Here is a 19,041-nt window from a genome sequence, read left to right on the forward strand (position 1 = left end):
ATGACCAGATGACCACTGGAGGGAATCGGGGATGACCTCCCCTGACTCCCCCAGTGGTACCTAACCCCCTCCCACCACAATAAAATGATGTTTCACACATTTTTATTTTCACCCTCAAATGTCATACCCAGCTCCCTGGCAGCAGTATGCAGGTCACTGGAGGAGTTGTTAGGGGGTGCAGTGGACTTCAGGCAGGTGGACCCAGGCCCATCCCCCCCCCTACCTGTTACAATTGTACTGCTTAATGCTTATTAGTCGTCCAACCCCCCCAAACCCACTGTACCCACATGTAGGTGCCCCCCTTCACCCCTTAGGGCTATAGTAATGGTGTAGACTTGTGGACAGTGGGTTTTGAGGGGGATTTGGGGGGCTCAACACACAAGGGAAGGGTGCTATGCACCTGGGAGCTCTTTGACCTCTTTTTTTGTTTTTGTAAAAGTGCCCCCTAGGGTGCCCGGTTGATGTCCTGGCATGTGAGGGGGACCAGTGCACTACGAATCCTGGCCCCTCCCACGAATAAATGTCTTGGATTTATTCATTTTTGAGCTGGGCGCTTTCATTTTCTATTATCGCTGAAAAACAAAAACGCCCAGCTCACACATTGTTGAATAAAACATGGGCGTCTATTTTTTTCGAAAATACGGTTCGGTCCGCCCCTTCACTGACCCGTTCTCGGAGATAAACGCCCATGGAGATAGGCGTTTTCGTTCAATTATGCCCCTCTTGGTCACCCTCCCACTTTTTTTGTTGTACTGTTGTATTTATCATGGGGCGTTTTGAGTTCTCCGTCTTTGGATGGATTTCTTTTCATAGTAAGCTGAGGAGCATCCCACAGTATGCTCTGAATGTGTGCATGCAAACCATGTGCGTCCCAGGGAGTGAAAAGTGGGCATGGCAGCACAAATCAGTTAGAGCATCCACATTACTGCACACTATTTGATTAGTGCGGGATTAGTTCATGAGCCCTTACCATCTACAAAATAGGTGGTAGTAAGGGCTCACGAGCTAATTTTTGGTAATGGCCACGTGCTAATGGCAACATGAATGTGGCCATTAATTCAGAAAATCAAAAATCGGCCATTTTTCAGCTGTGGTAAAAATGGCCTTAGCACACAGCGAAAACCTGTGTAAGGGCATGCTTAGGCCACTTTCTCCCACAGCTTTGTAAAAGGATGCCTAAATGTGATCTTTTTGTTCTGGTGTCATTGATATGCTAGCCTTGTAGAAGATGATATTTTGTCCCAGAACTGACATGGCTATATTTTTTTAATTAAATTACACTCTAGCCCTTATTTTCAGTATCCACAAGTTTGAGATTTATTCCATTTAAATTTCATAAGTATTTGAATACGAGTGTGTGAAACTCTTTTGAAATGTTTCACAGAATTATTTACTGAAAAGCTAGAACTGTACTGTGTATGTGGAATGAGGGATCACTGTCTGTGTAAACCTAGGAATATTTATTTGTATTCTTTTAATACTTTTACTTTGTAATAATGTATTGCGTGCTGATTTATATTGTCCACTTTGGGCGCCGGCGCTGGAGGTAGTTCTAGCCCTACTGTGCACCATTTCCCATGCTAAGGAAAATAAGGCACTATTTTCTAGCGTAGTAGTTATCCGGCGGTAATTGGGCAGCACCACGCACTACCCGGTTACTGCCGTGTTAGCGTGGGAGCCCTTACCTCCACCTCAGTGGGTGGCGATAAGTGCTCCTCCTCACACGACCATGTTTATTTTCAGCCTTTTTACCCGCTGTGGTAAAAAGGGCCGCAACATGCGGCAAACTCGGCTCCTGCTGCTAGTGCAGGGCCCTTTTTACCACAGCTTAGTAAAAAGACCCCTATGTGCTTTTGTGTATATCACCCTGTTGTCGTAATCTTTCTCTCCTTTGGGTTAATAAAGATATTTAAAAACAAAACCCAAACAAACAAGGGCTTGGTAGGAGCCTATTCTAGAAAGGAACATAGGCAGTGTGTTTGTTCTAGTGAAAAAGGTGCCGATACTCAAATGCCAGGCCACCCTTTAGGTGTGGGGTGATCACTGAGGGACTCACCCCATAACAGCCAGGCCCCCTGCAACTAGTCACAGAATCTATGACCAGGCAGAATTGGTGTGTAGAGCCTGAACTCTTAAAACTTGGGGACCATGGGTCAGTTTTAGCAGGCAATGGAAAAGGTGTCAGTACCCCCCAAGTACCCCCTCAAAAAAGCCCTGAACATAGGTGTCTACTTTTTTTTACAGAATACTAACCTAACAGATGTGAGCACTTAAGCAAACCATAGAGCTGGTGTATTAGTGCCTAATTGCCACAGATGTTTGCAGTCCAACTGAAGAAAACAAATGTATTTTACAGAAACACATGCAGGGACTATATACAGAATCTCTTCTTAAATGTCTAACTTATTGTTTATCATTTATTAAAACTTTATATACTATCTGGCAGCTAGTGATCACAGCGCTTTACAATGTGGCTAAAAAATAAATATATAGATAGAAGATAGAAAGGAACTCCACTGTAGGTAGCAAAGACCTAAGCCAAGCATGCAAAAGTACATAATTGTAATAGTGATCTTGATTTTAATACTCTGAAGCCCTTCAAATTGGCATATAGCATCACATAGGACAATATTGTTGGCTATTAGTTTTATGCAAAATTTGTACATGATAAAATAACAATACATGACTGAAAATGGAGTGGGAACAATTCACAGAGACATACTTGATACATGTCAAGTCCAGTCCAGGCTTACGAGCAATGCTGGGCAGTAGTATTCAATAAGTTAACCCCTGATTCTATTAAAGTTGTGCACATAAATTTTAAGTGCGCACCAAAATTGCATGCGCAAATTAATAGAATAATGAGCAAACTAGTGCCAATAATTGGCTATCAACAAGCAATTAGTGGCAGTAATTAGACTTATTTGAGAATTATGTATATACACTAAGGTGCGAGATCTGCGTCTAAAATTTACGTGCAGCCTGAAAAAGGAGGCACAGAAATGGGAGGGTCATGGGCGTTTCAGGGCAGATCAGGGGCGTAGTTTTGAGTCACACATGTAATGATAGAATATGGGTGCTCGGCGCCTAAATTTAGGCATGGACATTTGCACCATGTTTTTGTTGGTGCAAATGGCGGCACATAAATTTATGTGTGACCTTGACAATGTCCATGCGCTAATGGCAACTTCAGCTCAGGGCTATTGATTAAAAAAATTGAAAATCAGCCATTTTCTGGCTGTGGTAAAAATGGACTTAGAACGCAGGAAAATCCCGTATAACGGCACAGTAAGGCCACTTTTTACAGCAGCTTAGTAAAAGGATCCCATAATGCAATTTGGGGTCCTTTTACTAAAGCTTAGTGCTTGCTAAATTAAATAGGTATATAATGGGCTTCTTAGCACTTAGTCCACTGTAGTGTCTGTTAACGCGTGCTAAACTTGACCTAAGCTTTAGTAAATGGGCCCCTTTGTTAGGGGGCATACAAAGGGGGTGGAGTATTGGCGGAACTTCCACTTAAGCACATAACTTACAGAATACTGTAAGTCACCTGGGTATCTGCCACAAGTAGAGGGGCATAATGGAAAGGGACGCCCAAGTTTTGCTGAGGACGTCCTTGCAAAACATCCCGGTGGAGGGGCGGGGAAACCTGTTTTATTGAAACAAGATGGACGTCCATCTTTCATTTCGATAGTATGGTCCGGGATGCCCACATCTTGACATTTAGGCCATCCTTAGAGATAGTCGTCCGTAGACTTGGTCATTTCTGATTTTCGGCGATAATGGAAACCAAGGACGCCCATCTCAGAAATGACCAAATGCAAGCCCTTTGGTCATGGGAGGAGCCAGCATTCGTAGTGCACTGGTCCCCCTCACATGCCAGGACACCAACCGGACACCCTAGGGGGCACTGTAGTGGACTTCATAAATTGCTCCCAGGTGTATATAGCTCCCTTAGCTTGTGTGCTGAGACCCTCAAACTCCCCCCCCCAAAACCCACTCCCCACAACTGTACACTACTACTATAGCCCTTACGGGTGAAGGGGGGCACCTAGATGTGGTTACAGTGGGTTTGTGGTGGGTTTTGGAGGGCTCACATTTACCACACCAAGTGTAACAGGTGGGGGGGGGGTGGGCGGGCCTGGGTCCGCCTGCCTGAAGTGCACTGCACCCACTAAAACTGCTCCAGGGACCTGCATACTGCTGTGATGGACCTAAGTATAACAAAAGAGAGGAAACGAAGTACAAACTAAAGTCCAAACAAAAAAAACAGCACCACGGGCCTTTAAAAATGGAACACAGTTCTTTAATGAATGAGCCTTGACAAAAAGACCCGACACGGGCCGTGTTTCGGTGACTAGCACCTGCGTCAGGGGTCACAGTGATGACGTGGAAAACTTGGGGAATAACTCGAATATATTCCTCTACAATATATTATTCCTTACCCCACGTCTCATATAGTAAAAGCTACAAAGCACCAAGGCACTTTCACTTTCTGTATCCAAATGGATACAGAAAGTGAAAGTGCCTTGGTGCTTTGTAGGTTTTACTATATGAGATAGTGTAAACAACGCTCTATAATTTACATGTGGACACTGCCTTCAAGAGCTGCATACTGAGAAGCTGGTGCACTAAAGTGTGCTAACAAATTGCAAATGCCCCGGCATGAACTAAAACATCAAATAATGCACGGTGTTCGTTTTGGGAGTATTTACATGCATTATTTGGCATTTTAATACATGCTACTTGCTATACTGAATTAGGTAATAAGTTGCATAATTATGTAAATTAGTTCATTACCCATATCCACATAGCAAAATAAATGTGCATTAAAACACATAAACATAACCACAGAACAATTGTCACAAGAAACTAGACCTCAGGAAGGTATGGTTGAGGGTTTTTCCCCCCCATAAATTATCAAGTTATCACAAGAATTTTGACACATGCATATCATCACCAAGTTCTTTTCATGAGGTTACAGCCCAGATTATCACTTCTTAGCATATCTGCCTCTTAGGCTGAGCACAGGAGGTTAACATATAGTGAATGTCCTTTAGTGATGAGAGCTGACAACAACTGAGGAAAGAATCAGGACAAGGTAACCAACCTGAAGGCCTCTCTTTGCCGGATTTGTAGAGCCCTTGCTTCTATACCAGAGGATGATCAGATCTGCTCTCAGATAAGAGTTTTCCTTACAAAGGATGAATGTATCATACATTTTCTCAGTAGAAAGTGAGAAAAACGTTTACAGCATATGGCCCAAAGTTATTTGCCCAAGGTCATAATGGGAACGGTTGACAGGGGACGTTGGACTTGAGTCTTGATGTGTGCCTCAGGCTTCCTGTTCTTCTGCTAGCTTAAGGCTGCCAACTGGATCCAGATTTTTCAGGACAGGGTTGATGCAATCCTGGCTATACCTTGTTGCATGCAGGAACTTGTAGTTCTGATTTCCCCATTGCATTCCTTAAGAAAAGCAAGACCCTTCCCAGCATGCACTGGGGTAAACCCAAGACTGGATCAACCCTGTTCTGCGAATCTGGATCTGGTTGTCAGCCTTATGCTAGCCCTTGCTCTTCCATCTAGATATCACTCCTTAAAGTCTTTCACTATCTTTTTATTGTGTATTAAGATGATGAAGCATTGTGACGTGAGGGTGGGTAAGGGGAAAGAAAGAGACATATATAGCCAATAGTGTTTCCTTTCGAAAAACTATACTGAATGGAACAACTGTGTGCAGTTAGCATCTTCCACTCTCTTACATATATATTTTTTCTTGAATCTTCACAGTGCTTGGAGCCCTGCAGAGAATCTTGGGACTTGAAACGGAACAACTGCCAAATTTTTTGTGAGGTACATAAGCCCCAAAGTGATCCTTCTCAGAACTGTATTCTGTCTCTTGTTGTTTGTACATTGTGTTCCATTGTGGCATCTCAGACACACTACTGGAAGTATAGCTCATTCATTCATTACACTTCTACTCTACTTGTTCATGGGTAAATTATCCAAGTGAGGAACAATGACACAAGCTAAATAATATATTGTATGGAAAAAAATTTGAAACGAGTGGAAAATGATGTGTGGAGACCTTTACAGACTGGCACATTCTTCTGATTTTTCCAGTTTATAAATATTTTGAGACCAGTATTTGAAGGATTTAGGCTCCTAACTTCAGATTAATGCTCCTAAATTGGCCTCTAAAAATTTACTAGAGCTGAATGCCTAAAATGTATACTCAGTTTCACTAAACTCCTAAATTTAGGTTCATAAAAGTGAGTGGCATCAAAGGCAGATTTTGGGTGGAGAAAGTAGAGGAGTGTGGAAAAGAAAATAAGATGATACCATAAGAAAGCTAGGAGCGTAGAACTGATTTTTCAGTATTAGGTTCCTAAATCAGGCTCATAAATCTAGGGAAATGAATAGAAAGCCTAAGTTTATGGGTTCCTAAATTAAGATGAGTTTTCAACTAAAAACATAGGAGCCCCTTTACTAATCTGCACTGAAAGGGGCCATGTACTACGATTAGCGCTTGGGCTTCCCCACATGCTGAGGCCACTTCTAGTATGTTGTAAAATGGCCACATTTCCATGTTTTCTATTAATGGCCAGGTGCTAATTTCCAAATTAGTGCATGGCCATTAGCGCATGAGCCCTTATTGACACCTATTTAGTAGGCAGAAAGGGCTTATAAGCTAATTGGTTGGCGTGTGGCAATGTAAGTGTAATAACCGATTAGCATTGGACACGCCTACTCTCCCCTCCACCGAAACATGCCCCTCAAATGTGTAGATGCCTGAACTATCGCCGGGCACCTGAGTGTGCCTCGTGGTAGTGAATTTTGGCGCATGGAAAGCACACAGTACTTATCGCTGCTTAGTAAAAGGACACCTTAGACTCCTAAGTTTGTTTAAAAATAGGACACAATTTTAGGAGCTTAATTTAGGAGCTTCAGTTTAAAATCTCAGCTTATTTTGAATATGAAGCCCATTATTTGTACTTCCTAGATACAAGGCCCTTTGATTAATCATGAAAATGGTCATTTTCCAACAATGCAAACCAGCACTGTATTTTGTTTAACACAGGCCCATTTTATGCAGTGGACACTGTGGTAACAATAGGCATTCTTTAGCTGTCAATAAAAGATCCCTGTAGAGTAGTAGTATCATGTCAATGATGGCCAAGAAATGTTGAGCAGACAGGGAGGAAGAGAATATTTTTCTTAGCAAACAGGCTAATTAGGAAAAAGAAAAATATACATCAGAATGGAATAAAATGTTTAAGCAAGAAGTACATGAAACATATTAAGATTCTACCACATTCACTGTCTGGGTTCACAAAACTATTTTATATCCAGGACAAACCAGAAGGATTAAACCATCTGTTATTAAAAAAAAAAAAAGGTATCAGAATTGTTTGAATTGCAAAATCTGAATTCAGACTGGCATCCAACATTCCCTCTAAACTATGGGGTGATGCTGCAGTCTTGTGGCTTCATCACATAGGTCAGGCAAGTCCCCTGGGAGTCTTACAAAACCTGCTTGGTCTAGGGGTGGAAACTGGGGCCCTGTTACCACACTGAGGTAAAAAGTGGCCATAGCGTGCCCTTACGTGGGTCATTCCCATGCGCTAAGGACATCTGTACCGCTGGGGTATAATGGCTGATTTTTCTAATTTCCTTATCAATGGCCCTTGCTTATTTTGCATGTGCAAAACCAAACTAGTGCCAATTAACTTCAGTATTTGATTAAGGCCAATTAATAAATAGTTAATGGCTCAGTAACCAATTTACTTGCGGGTGCATCCTGATCCATACCTAAGGAGTAGGGAACTTAGCCATCTACAAATTATCCAGAATATAGCCATTAAACTTATCACTGGTCACAAGAAGTTTGATTATATGATACCATTGCTGAAGGAGGTTAATTGGTTACCAATTAAACACTGCATTATATACAAAATAGTCTTACTAGTGTATAAGATCCTGACTTCTACGAACCTTGTTTTTTTGGCGTACCATTTGAATCGTTGCCCATCTAGGAGGCTTTGATCATCACCACTGAAGTACCTTGTTGTTCCTTCTTTTAGAGACATAGCTCATGAGGCTGCTAGATGATCTATCTTCTCATTTCAGGGGCTAGAGCTCTTGAATCAGTTGCCAATACAGCTTAGATATCAAACATCGATTCAGAAATTCAAATCTGAACTGAAAACATTGCTATTCACTGATGTGTATGGGTGTAGCTGAGGCTGACCAGGGATGTGCTTGATTCTCACAGTTCTCCTTCCTTTTTTACCCTCCCCCTCTTTCCTGTCAAGTATTTATATTTCTTCTTTTTCTCTTATCTGGTACTGTTTTTGTTCTTTTTCCCCTCTTACCCCCTTTAGATTGTAAGCAACTTAGATATTCACTTGATAAGCGGGATAGAAAATCCATATTAAACTTGAAACTTGAAATTTTGCTGCGATATATAGAATCCGAGGGACTGTGCTTTAACATCAAAAATTAATGCACTGTAAGTGCAAAGACTTTGTAATAAGTGTTGGGGACATGCCCAGGATGTCATCTGCAGTTAAGCTGAAGAGCCTTAGCTGCTTTAGCCTTTGCTCATAGGGAAGTTGTCCCATCCCCTTTATCATTTTCATTGCCCTTCTCTGTACCTTTTCTAATTCCATTATCAGGCTCATTTTCGAAAGAGATGGACGTTCAAAAAGTGACATAAATCGTCACTTGGACGTCCATCTCACAGAGACGTCCAAATCGGTATAATCGAAACCCAATTTTGGACATCTTTCTCTGAAGTCCGTCGCAAGGACGTCCAAATCTCAAGGGGGCGTATCGGAGGCATGGTCGAGGCGGGATTTGGGCATTCCTAAGACTTGGATGTCTTTGAGCCATAATGGAAAAAAGCAAAGACGTCCAGGACTAAACTTGGACATTTTCACCCAGACCTGTTTTTATTACGAATAAGGCACAAAAAGATGCCCGAAATGACCAGATGACCACTGGAAGGAATTGGGCATGATCTCCTGTTACTCCCCCAGTGGTCACTAACCCCCCTCAAAAAACATGATTAAAAATATTACTTGCCAACCTCAGATGTCATACTCAGGTCCATGTCAGCGCATGCAGGTCCCTGGAGTAGTTTAGTAGTAGGTGCAGTGCACTTCAGACAGGTGGACCCAGGCCCACAACCCCCCTACCTGTTACATTTGTGGAGGAAACAGTGAGACCTCCAAAACCCACCAGAAACCTTCTGTACCCACATATAGGTGCCCCCTTCACCCGTAAGGGATATGGTAGTGGTGTACAGGTGGGGGTAGTGGGTTTTGGGGTGGTTTTGAGGGGCTCAACAGACAAGGTAAGGGAGCTGTGTACCTGGGAGCAGTTTATGAAGTCCACTGCAGTGTCCCCTAGGGTGCCCGATTGCTGTCTTGGTATGTCAGGGGGAACAGTGTACTAAAATTTCTGGCTCCTCCCACATTCAAATGGCTTGAATTTGGACGTTTTAGACTTGGATGTCTTTGGCTGAAAATCAAAGACGTCCAAATCCAAGGACATCCAAGGTATTTTCGAACACAAAGATGGATGTCCATCTTTTTTTGAAAATGACCGTTTCCCTGCCTCCGAATTTGGGCGTTCTACAAAGATGTCCAAATTCCAACTTAGACGTTTCTTTCGAAAATGCCCCTCAATATGTCTTTTTGAGATGCAGTGACCAGAATTGCACACAGTATTCGAGGCGCAGTCGCACCATGGAGCAATACGGCATTATAACGTCCTCATTTTTGTTTTCCATTCCTGTCCTAATAATACCTAACATTCTATTTGTTTTCTTACCTGCCGCTGCATACTGAGCAGAGGGATTCAACGTATCATCAATGATGATGCCTAGATCCCTTTCCTGGTCGGTGACTCCTAATGTGGAACCTTGCATTACATAGCTATAGTTCGGGTTCCTCTTTCCCACATGCATCACTTTGCAGTTGCAAACTTTAAACGTCATCTGCTATTTGGATGTCCAGTTTCCCAGTCTCATAAGGTCCTCTTGTAATTTTTCACAATCCTCTTGTGATTCAACAACTTTGAATAACTTTCTGCCATCAGCAAATTTAATTACCTCACTATTTACTCCTATCTCTAGATCATTATAAATATGTTAAAAAGCAGAGGTTCCAGCACAGACCCCTGAGGAACCCCACTATCTTCCCTTCTTCATTGAAAATACTGACCATTTAACCCTACTCTTCTATCTTTTAACCAATTTTTAATCTACAATAGAACACTGCCTCCTATTCCATGACTCTCCAATTTCCTCTGGAATATTTCATGAATTGTCAAATAACTTTTTAAAAATCCAGATACAGAAATCAACTGTCTCACCTTTATCCACATATTTGTTACTATTCACATTACAAGACTCCTGAGGCAGGCACTTTGCCGAAACAGGGTGCCATGTTGAGTCTTTTCAGATAAACCTTGTGATTTAAGTATTTTCGGTCTCCCCCATGTCTTCTTTGTTCCTGCGTCACTGTTCGTAGTGTTTTGCATTCCTCCACCTTGATGATTATCTTCAGATAATGAGACAGGCCATTGTCTGAAAAGGTCAATCAAAATGTATATAAAGTTTGATTTGTTTTTTAAATTTTATAGCTCATCTTATAAAACTTTCCACACCAGGATAGTTTACTTGAATTTCTGTTTGTCTCTCCTTTCTCAATGTGATAATCCACATTCCCATTTCTCTGTCTTTCTGAGGGCTGAACCCAGTACTCATTTAAGTCTGTGCTTGAATTGTGCTCTGCTTCATTAATTTTGATACAGATGACAAATTAATCTAACACATGTTAACAGAGCACAAGGCAAGCAATATGGTCATGGGGGAGGGGTGCATCCATGACAACTGCATAGGACCCCCATGCCATTGGGAGTTTCATGTCTGCTCAAAGCGTAAGAAGGCACAGCCTGCAGGCAGGGGACCCTAGGGTGGTGGACTTTGGTCCTGAGGAACTGAGGAACTGAGTTTGATTCCCACTTCAGGCACAGGCAGCTCCTTGTGACTCTGGGCAAGTCACTTAACCCTCCATTGCCCCATGTAAGCTGCATTGAGCCTGCCATGAGTGGTAAAGCGCGGGGTTACAAATGTAACAAAAAAATAAAAAAATAAATTTCTACCTTGGCTTCCAGCAGGTCTAAAATCAGAAAAACCGGTGAATCAATGAGTGAACCTGCAGGTGTCTAATTGCCACAGAGTGAATAGGGATGTCTTCAATTAATATTTTTTTCCCTGTTTGCTGATTGACGATGAACTGTTTGCATTTCAACATAACGTTCATCCTAGCCAATATTGTGATGAACTGAGTTGGAAAAAGTATGATATAATCTCCAGATCTGCTCTTGGCCCTCTCTTGCGAGCACTAATATAAACATCTCAATTTGGAAATTCTTAGCTAGAGACCAGTAAGCCAAAAACCTTTGCATAAATTCAGTGTTGACACAAATGGCAGGTTAGGTACTGTGGTACTTAGTGTTGTCCTAAGCTTTTAGGCAAGTTTTTTTTTTTTTAATTTTTAGAGGTCTTTTTATTAGAAGCTCAAGTCAATGTTACAAAGAAAAACCAATATACATCAAACATAAGAAGGAAAATATACACTATGTAAAAATAAAGGCCCAAACAGGAACCTCTAATTTTTAGAGAGGTATAGATAAACCCCCAACTTGTTCCTCAAGTTTTCGAGCAATTTTTAATTAGAAACTTAGGGACTGATTCATTGAGGGGGCCCTTTTACAGAGTGGTAGTAAGTCCAATGCAGGCTTACCGTATGTTAATCTGGAACTACCACCTGACGAATGTGGGCGCTGACGGTAGTTCCAGCCCTGGTGCGCGCCATTTGCTGCACTACAGAAAATAAATATTTTCCAGCATTGTGCTAACCCGCTGATAATCAGGCAGCGCTGTGGGCTACCTGGTTACTGCTGTTAGCACGGGAGCCCTTAATGCTAAGAGCTCCTCCCACATGACCATGCAGTAAGTGAAATCTTACTGCATGGCTATGCCATGCATTGGCCTTTTTACATGCTTTGGTAAAAAGGAATGCAGCACATGGCAAAAAAGGTCCCCCAACGCTAGCCCACGGTTCTTTTTACTGCAGCTTAGTAAAAGTACCCCTAAGGCTCTTCTCACATTATGTGTTTTTTGGAGGGAAGAGGATTGAGCTTAGTAGAGCTTCAAAGACAAGAGCAGCATATTTAGTAAGTTAGTGAAAAAAATGTGACACAGAAATGAAGCCTCTAAGTACAACAATTATGTATCAAGGGACTATAGCTTTCCTGCTTTGTTTTTTAAATAAACAAATTAACTAAATGATAATTCCTGATATATTTTAGGAGTTCTATTTTGGTTGCTTTTATAAAGACATCATTAGATTGAATTGCTTCACATGTCATTCTCTCCCCTCACCTCCCACTGTTAACTTGGCTGAGGTAAAGTAATTCCAAGGTGATTTATGCAGCAGTAACAGAGGAAGTAATTGTGGTGTTAAAATGAAAGTTCTATTGCCTTTTAATTCCAATTGCCTGTGTTCAATCTATTGGTGAACAAGGCATTTTTGATTATCTAAAACAGCATCAAATGAATTGGAGGAGATTAACAGAAAAGTTTTTAAAGCACAGTACATTCAATAATCACTGTTGAAGTGATACTTCCGTTTAAGTGTTTGTAAATGGTTCTAGGATAGAACTAGGCCATGGTAGTCAATATGATCCCGTTAAGGGTCCGGTTAGATTTGCCCTATAGGTTTATCCCATACTGGGTTTACCTCGTTGTATGCAGGGGTTTATAATCTTGCTTTTCTTAAGGGATCTTTTACTAAGCCATAGTAGTGTTTTTAGCTCGCAGTAGAAAGCGGCTGGCAGTAAACACCAAGATGCCAATAGGAATATAATGGGTGTTTTGGCATTTGACGCCAGCTGATTTCTACAGTGAGCTAAAAATGTAACTGCAGCTTAGAAAAATAACCTTTAGAGAATGCAGTAGGGAAGTGGGAACTACAAATCCATGCATTCATCCAGGTCTGGACCAAGTGGTTGGAAAATTCTGGAGGTGGATGGCGACCTCTGAAGTAGCTGGGAGTCAAATTCTTGGGTTGTAAACTTGCCCCTGCTAAAGATTCTCAGTGTGACATTAATGGCAAATCAACTTGACTTTTATGCTTTGGTTTGACAAACAATATTCTTTTAAAATATCACTTTTGTTGTTCCTTGCCTTCCTTTTTAAATCATCTGTGGGTCTATGCAAATTGGCTGGTCTACACAAACGACTTTAAATCTGGGACGTGTTCAATGTACTAATCACAGTGTCACAGTGCTGAAAGAGCTGTATTAAACTGTGTGTTGTCATTTCATCATTATCCTGTGTTTCTGCCATCATCCCCACAACATTATCTCCCTCTCCTGAAAGCTGTGAGCAAGGACCTTGCTGGGAGATCTCCAGTCAACTCTTCCCTTTCCAGAACATGCAGAACCCCCCCCCCCCCACACACACACACATACACACACACTCTTCCCATTTCTTGGTTCCACCCCATTCAAGACCCTTTTCTCCTAGCATTACTCTTTTGATGACCCCCCCCCCCCCCAAGCATCATACTTTTTCCTTCCAATTTTCCAACTAGATGGAGTAAATATTCAGCCAGCTGTGGTCACATTTTATTAGCTGCCGCTGATGTTATGCCTAGATAGTCGATGCTGAGTCACGACCTGGCATCACCATTGAATGTTCGGGTTTGTGCGGTTTGCCATCCCTTATCTGGTTAAGTGCAGCATTCAGTAATTAACTGCTTAAGTGAAAACAGATAAAGATAGGACTGAGTTTTATATGGTCTAATTTGTCTGGTTAACTTAGGAATTTATGTGATGAATATTAACATTTAACCACATAAGTACTGACTCCACCCCTCAGACCTTCCACAAAATAGCCAGCTATGAGTTTTGGGTTAGCACCAGTGCTTTTTTTGTGCCGGTACGCGCCGGTACAGCATACCGGCTCCTTTTTTGTGAGGTCCAGCTCATCTGCCCACTCCCTTCCGTTCGTGCACCCATACTCCCTGCTTTGAAATCTTTAATTTACCCGAAGTCGCGGCGAACCAGCAGTAAAAGCAGCAAGCAATGGTAGGTAGGCTCTCATCGCTTCCCTTCCCTCTCAGCGCGTCCCGCCTCCCTCTGATGTAATTTCCTTTCTGCAAGGGCGGGACGCGCTGAGAGGGAATGGAAATGATGAGGAGGTGAGCTTGCCTGCCAATGTTTGCTGCTTTTACTGCCAGTTCACTATGACTTCGGGTAAACTAAAGATTTCAAGACAGGGAGCACGGGTGCACGAACGGAAGGTAGGGGAGCTGAGGGCGGAGGGGGTGTGGCTGGGGTTTCAACAAATCACTAGACATGGAGGGGAGGGGAGAGAGGAGACTTGCTGGACATGGAGGGGAGGGGGGCAGGGGAGAGAGGAGAATCACTGGACATGGATGGGAGGGGAGGGCAGAGGACAGAGGAGACATGCTGGACATGGTTGGGAGGGCTAGGAAGAGAGAATTGCTGGACATGGATGGGAGGGGAGAGCAGGGGAGAAGAGAATCGCTGGACATGGATGGCAGGGGAGGACGGGGGAAGAGGAGAATCGCTGGACATGAATGAGAGGGGAGGGCAGAGAAGAGAGAATTGCTGGACATGGATGGGAGGGGAGGGCAGGGGAGAGAGGAGAATCACTGGACATGGATGGGAGGGGAGGGCAGGGGAGAGGAGAATCACTGGACATGGATGGCAGGGGAGGACAGGGGGCAGAGGAGAATCGCTGCACATGGATGAGAGGGGAGGGCAGGGGAGAAAGGAGACATACTGGACATGGATGGGGAGGGGAGATCAGCAAAGAGAGATGCACTGGACATGGATGGGAGGGCAGGGAAGAGAGGAGAATTGTTGGACATGGATGAGAGGGGAGGGAAGGGGAGAGAGGAGAATCGCTGGACATGGATGGCAGGGGAGGACAGGGGAGAGAGGAGAATCGCTGGACATGGGAAGAGAGGGCAGGGGAGAGAGGAGACATGCTGGACATGGATGGAGGGGAGGGAAGACAGGAAGGAGATGCACATGGATGGGAGGGGAGGGCAGGGGAGAGAGGAGAAATGCTGGAAATGGATGGAGAGGAGAGCTGGAGATAGAGGAGAATTGCTGGACATGGATGGATGGAGGAGTTGGCGGGGAGAGAGGAGAAATGCTGGACTTGGATGGAGGAGAGAGGAGAGAGAATTATTGATTTATATGGATACAGGGGAGGGAAGAGAGAGGAGACGTGCTGGACATGGATGGAGATGAGGGAAAGGGAAGAGAGGAGAAAAACTGCACATGGATGGAGAAAATAAGTAAAAGCTGGATCCACGTTATACCTCCTCCGGTCAAATCCACGGAGGAGGACCCAGCTTTTACTTATGGCAAGAAATGAAGAAGAAAGGAGGAAAGTAAAGAAATAAATGGAAAGGAAGCCCTGGAAATGGAGTTAAGAGAACAGATAGAAAGCGGCAGATTCTGCTGATAGAAAAATAAAGTCACTAGACAACAAAGTTAGAAAAAAATAATTTTATTTTCATTTTAGTGTTTGGAATATGTCTAATTTGAGAATTTACATCTGCTGTCTTATTTTGAACTGGGTATACTGGAGCTGTAACAGCTTACAGAAATTATTTATAATGAAAAAAAATTACATTATTTTTTTCTCCAATACTAGTATAATATTTTCAATGATGTCTGTTAATATGCGCCATGGCTGGTATAAGGGGTGTGGTGAATGTGGGTGTGGCTATAATAGAGGTGGAGCCTTATGTGGTGACCCCACCCACAATGAGTACCGGCACCTTTTTTTCTAAAAAAAAAAAGCACTGGTTAGCACAGCAGCACTAGCCAGTTAAATCGCTTTGAATACTCCTTAATAAGTACATAAGCATCACCATGCCGGGACAGACCAAGAGTCCATCGAGCCCAGCACTCTGTCTCCGACAGCGGCCAAAAGAACAAACAATTTGTCCCACCCATTCCATAAATAGTGGATTATTCCCAGTTCCATTCAATAACATTCTATGGCTTCATGCTTTCATCCTTAGCATACACAGATCAAAGCAGGAAGCTATAGAAAGTATATTTGGTGGTGTAGACAGGTGTGGGTCTTGTTTTATATAATGGGGGGGGGGGGGGGGACAGAATGTATTGGAAGAGAGTGTGATTGGGCAGGCTGGTCATGGATCTGCGAGCCAGGGAAGATGAGGGTTAGCATGTGCAGGAAACCCAGCAGACCCTAAGTTTCCCAGAAGAAGGCAGAACGTAAAGCAGAAAGACTTTAGAAAGAAAGAATAAGAATAGGCATACCTTACAGCTGCACAGTGCAGGCACCGGGGAAAGCAGTACTGTCATGCTGTGCAGAGGCTTTGGGGAAGGGGAAAGAGGAAGCACATTCTAGTGGTTTACTTCAGCAATCAGCCCAGGGCAGAAAACTAGGCTTCTGGGAGAGGTAGTTCCAGCGCTGCGTGCGTCTGGTAGCGCTATACAAATGTTAATAATAATCAGTGCTTTTTTTGTAGAAAAAAAGGTGCCGGTACTCACTGTGGGCGGGGTCACCACATATGGCTCCACCCCTGTGCTGGCCACACCCACATTAGCCACACCCCATATACCAGCTATGGCGCATATAAACAGACATCACTGAAAATATTATACTATTATAGGAGAAAAAAATAACGTGATTTTTTCATTAGAAATAATTTCTGTAAGCTGTTACAGCTCCAGTATACCCAGTGCAAAATAAGACAGCAGATGTAAATTCTCAAATTGGACATATTTCAAACACTAAAATGAAAATAAAATGATTTTTTCTACCTTTGTTGTCTGGTGACTTTGTTTTTCTATCCATATTGGTCCCAGTCTCTGATTCTACTGCTCTCTATCTGTTCCCTTAACTCCATTTCCAGAGCTTCCTTTCCAATTATTTCTTTACTTTCCTCCTTTCTTCTTCATTTCTTGCCATACATCCATAAGTAAAAGCTGGGTCCTCCTCCATGGAACTGACTGGAGGAGGTATAACGTGGATCCAGCTTTTGCCTATTTTCTCCATCCATGTGCAGTTTTTTCTCCTCTCTTCCCTTTCCCTCATCTCCATCCATGTGCATCTTCTTTTTTCTTTCCTCCCCGCCATCCAAGTCCAGCACTTCTCCTCTCTCCTCCCCTCCATCCATGCCCAGCATTTCTCCTCTCCCTTCCATTCCCTGTAACCATATAAAGCAATAATTCTCTCTCCCCTCTCCTCCATCCAAGTCCAGCATTTCTCCTCTCTCCCTGCCAACTCCTCATCCATCCATGTCCAGCAATTCTCCTCTATCTCCTGCTCTCCTCTCCATCCACTTGCAGCATTTATCCTCTCTTCCCTGCCCTCCCATCCATGTGCATCTTCTTCCTCTCTTCTCTCCCTTCCATCCATGTCCAGCATCTCTCCTCTCTCCCCTGCCCTCCCCTCCCATGTCCAGCGATTCTCCTCTGTCCCTGTCCTCCCCTGCCATCCATGTCCAGCGATTCTCCTTTCTCCCCTGCCCTCACTCATCCATATCCAACGATTCTCCTCTCTCCCCTGCCCTCTTCCCTTCCATCCATGTCCAGCGAATCTCTCTTCCCTGACCTCTCCTCCCACCCATATCCAGTATGTCTCCTCCTTCCCCTGTCCTCCCCTGCCATCCATGTTCAGCGATTCTCCTCTCTCCCCTGCCCCTCCCCTGTCATCCATGTCCAGCAAGTCTCCTCTCTCCCCTGCCCCTCCCCTGTCATCCATGCCCAGCAATTCTCCTCTTTTCCATGTCCAGCAATTTTCCTCTCTTACCTGTCCACCCCTCCAGCCATCCATTTCCAGCAATTCTCTTTCTCCTGCTTTCCTCTCCATCTATGTCTAGGTGAAGATGCGATTCCATGTGCCCCAATGAATGGAGATTTTAATTGTACTGCCAATATTTATAATACCAGGCTTCCCAAGGCAGATTACAACAACAGTTAAGATGAACCCATCAAGAAACAGGTTATCCTCACTGAATTTTTGCCAACTGCATTGTATAGGACAGTGTAGAAAAATGAGCACAAAATACAGTCTCTTTATATCTACATATGGGAAGCTTTCAAATAAATTAAAAAGGTGTCCAATAAGTTAAAAAATAATCTTTTCTCCTCCACCTTTGAAGACACTGTCTATCCAACTAGGACAGCTTTAAACTTTTTACAGATGGACAGACATATGCAATCCCTTATTTCTTATTATCTTTTTGCTATTTTTAGCATTTGGAATTGTTTTGGGTGATGCAGTGTGATAGACACACCCCGTCAGCAGTCTCCCGCTTTTTCTAACCTCGAGTCCAGGATGTCTCTCTCCTGCGCCCCCCCCCCCCCCCGTGCACAGGTCAAATGAACATTTCCTCCCTCCCCATGTCTCTCTTCTGCGCCCCCTCCCTTGCCAGCATCGGTAAACACTTCCCCATGCATCCCACCTACCGAGTACATTTTGAAATGATGTTCCCTCTCTGGCGCTAACAGTAGCAGCGTTCCACATTCAGCTGCCTGCCGTGCGTCGTCTCAGAAGTCCTTTCTCTCTGCCGTGCTGTGCTCCGCCCCCTTTGCTGTAACTTCCTGTTTCCGCAGGGGCGCACCGGCGCGGCAGAGAGAAAGATTCCTGGGCTGATGCAGGACAGGCAGCTAAATGTGAAACGCTGCTTCTGTTAGTGCTCGAAAGTTGAATTGGAACAGGTATGGGATATGGGGAGGGGGGTTGAGAGAGAAGCTTAGGACAGCTACCGTTCCGTTGGTGGCATAGGCGAGAGAGAGAGCGAGCGAGAGAGCAGCTCAAAGTCAGGACAGGTGAAAAAAGGTGCCGGTACGCCGTACCGGCGCGTACCGTCACAAAAAAAGCCCTGATAATAATAATAGTTCCAGCTCTCTTTCCTCTACGGGTGATCTGCTAGCCTCGTTAAC

The 19,041-nt window shown here is 43.6% G+C and overlaps 1 protein-coding gene across 1 annotated transcript in view; it reads left to right on the forward strand.

Moving 5' to 3' along the window:
* The window catches only part of ANOS1 (anosmin 1), a 310,410-nt gene that overhangs the window by 172,370 nt on the left and 118,999 nt on the right, over positions 1-19,041 (forward strand). Inside the window, exon 3 of the mRNA XM_030201628.1 lies at positions 5,791-5,853. Within this exon, the coding sequence (XP_030057488.1) occupies positions 5,791-5,853 (63 nt within the window). The remainder of the gene's footprint in view (positions 1-5,790; positions 5,854-19,041) is intronic.

This window comes from Microcaecilia unicolor, chromosome 4 (assembly GCF_901765095.1).
Source record: "Microcaecilia unicolor chromosome 4, aMicUni1.1, whole genome shotgun sequence".
In the NCBI taxonomy this organism is placed as follows: Eukaryota; Metazoa; Chordata; class Amphibia; order Gymnophiona; family Siphonopidae; genus Microcaecilia; species Microcaecilia unicolor.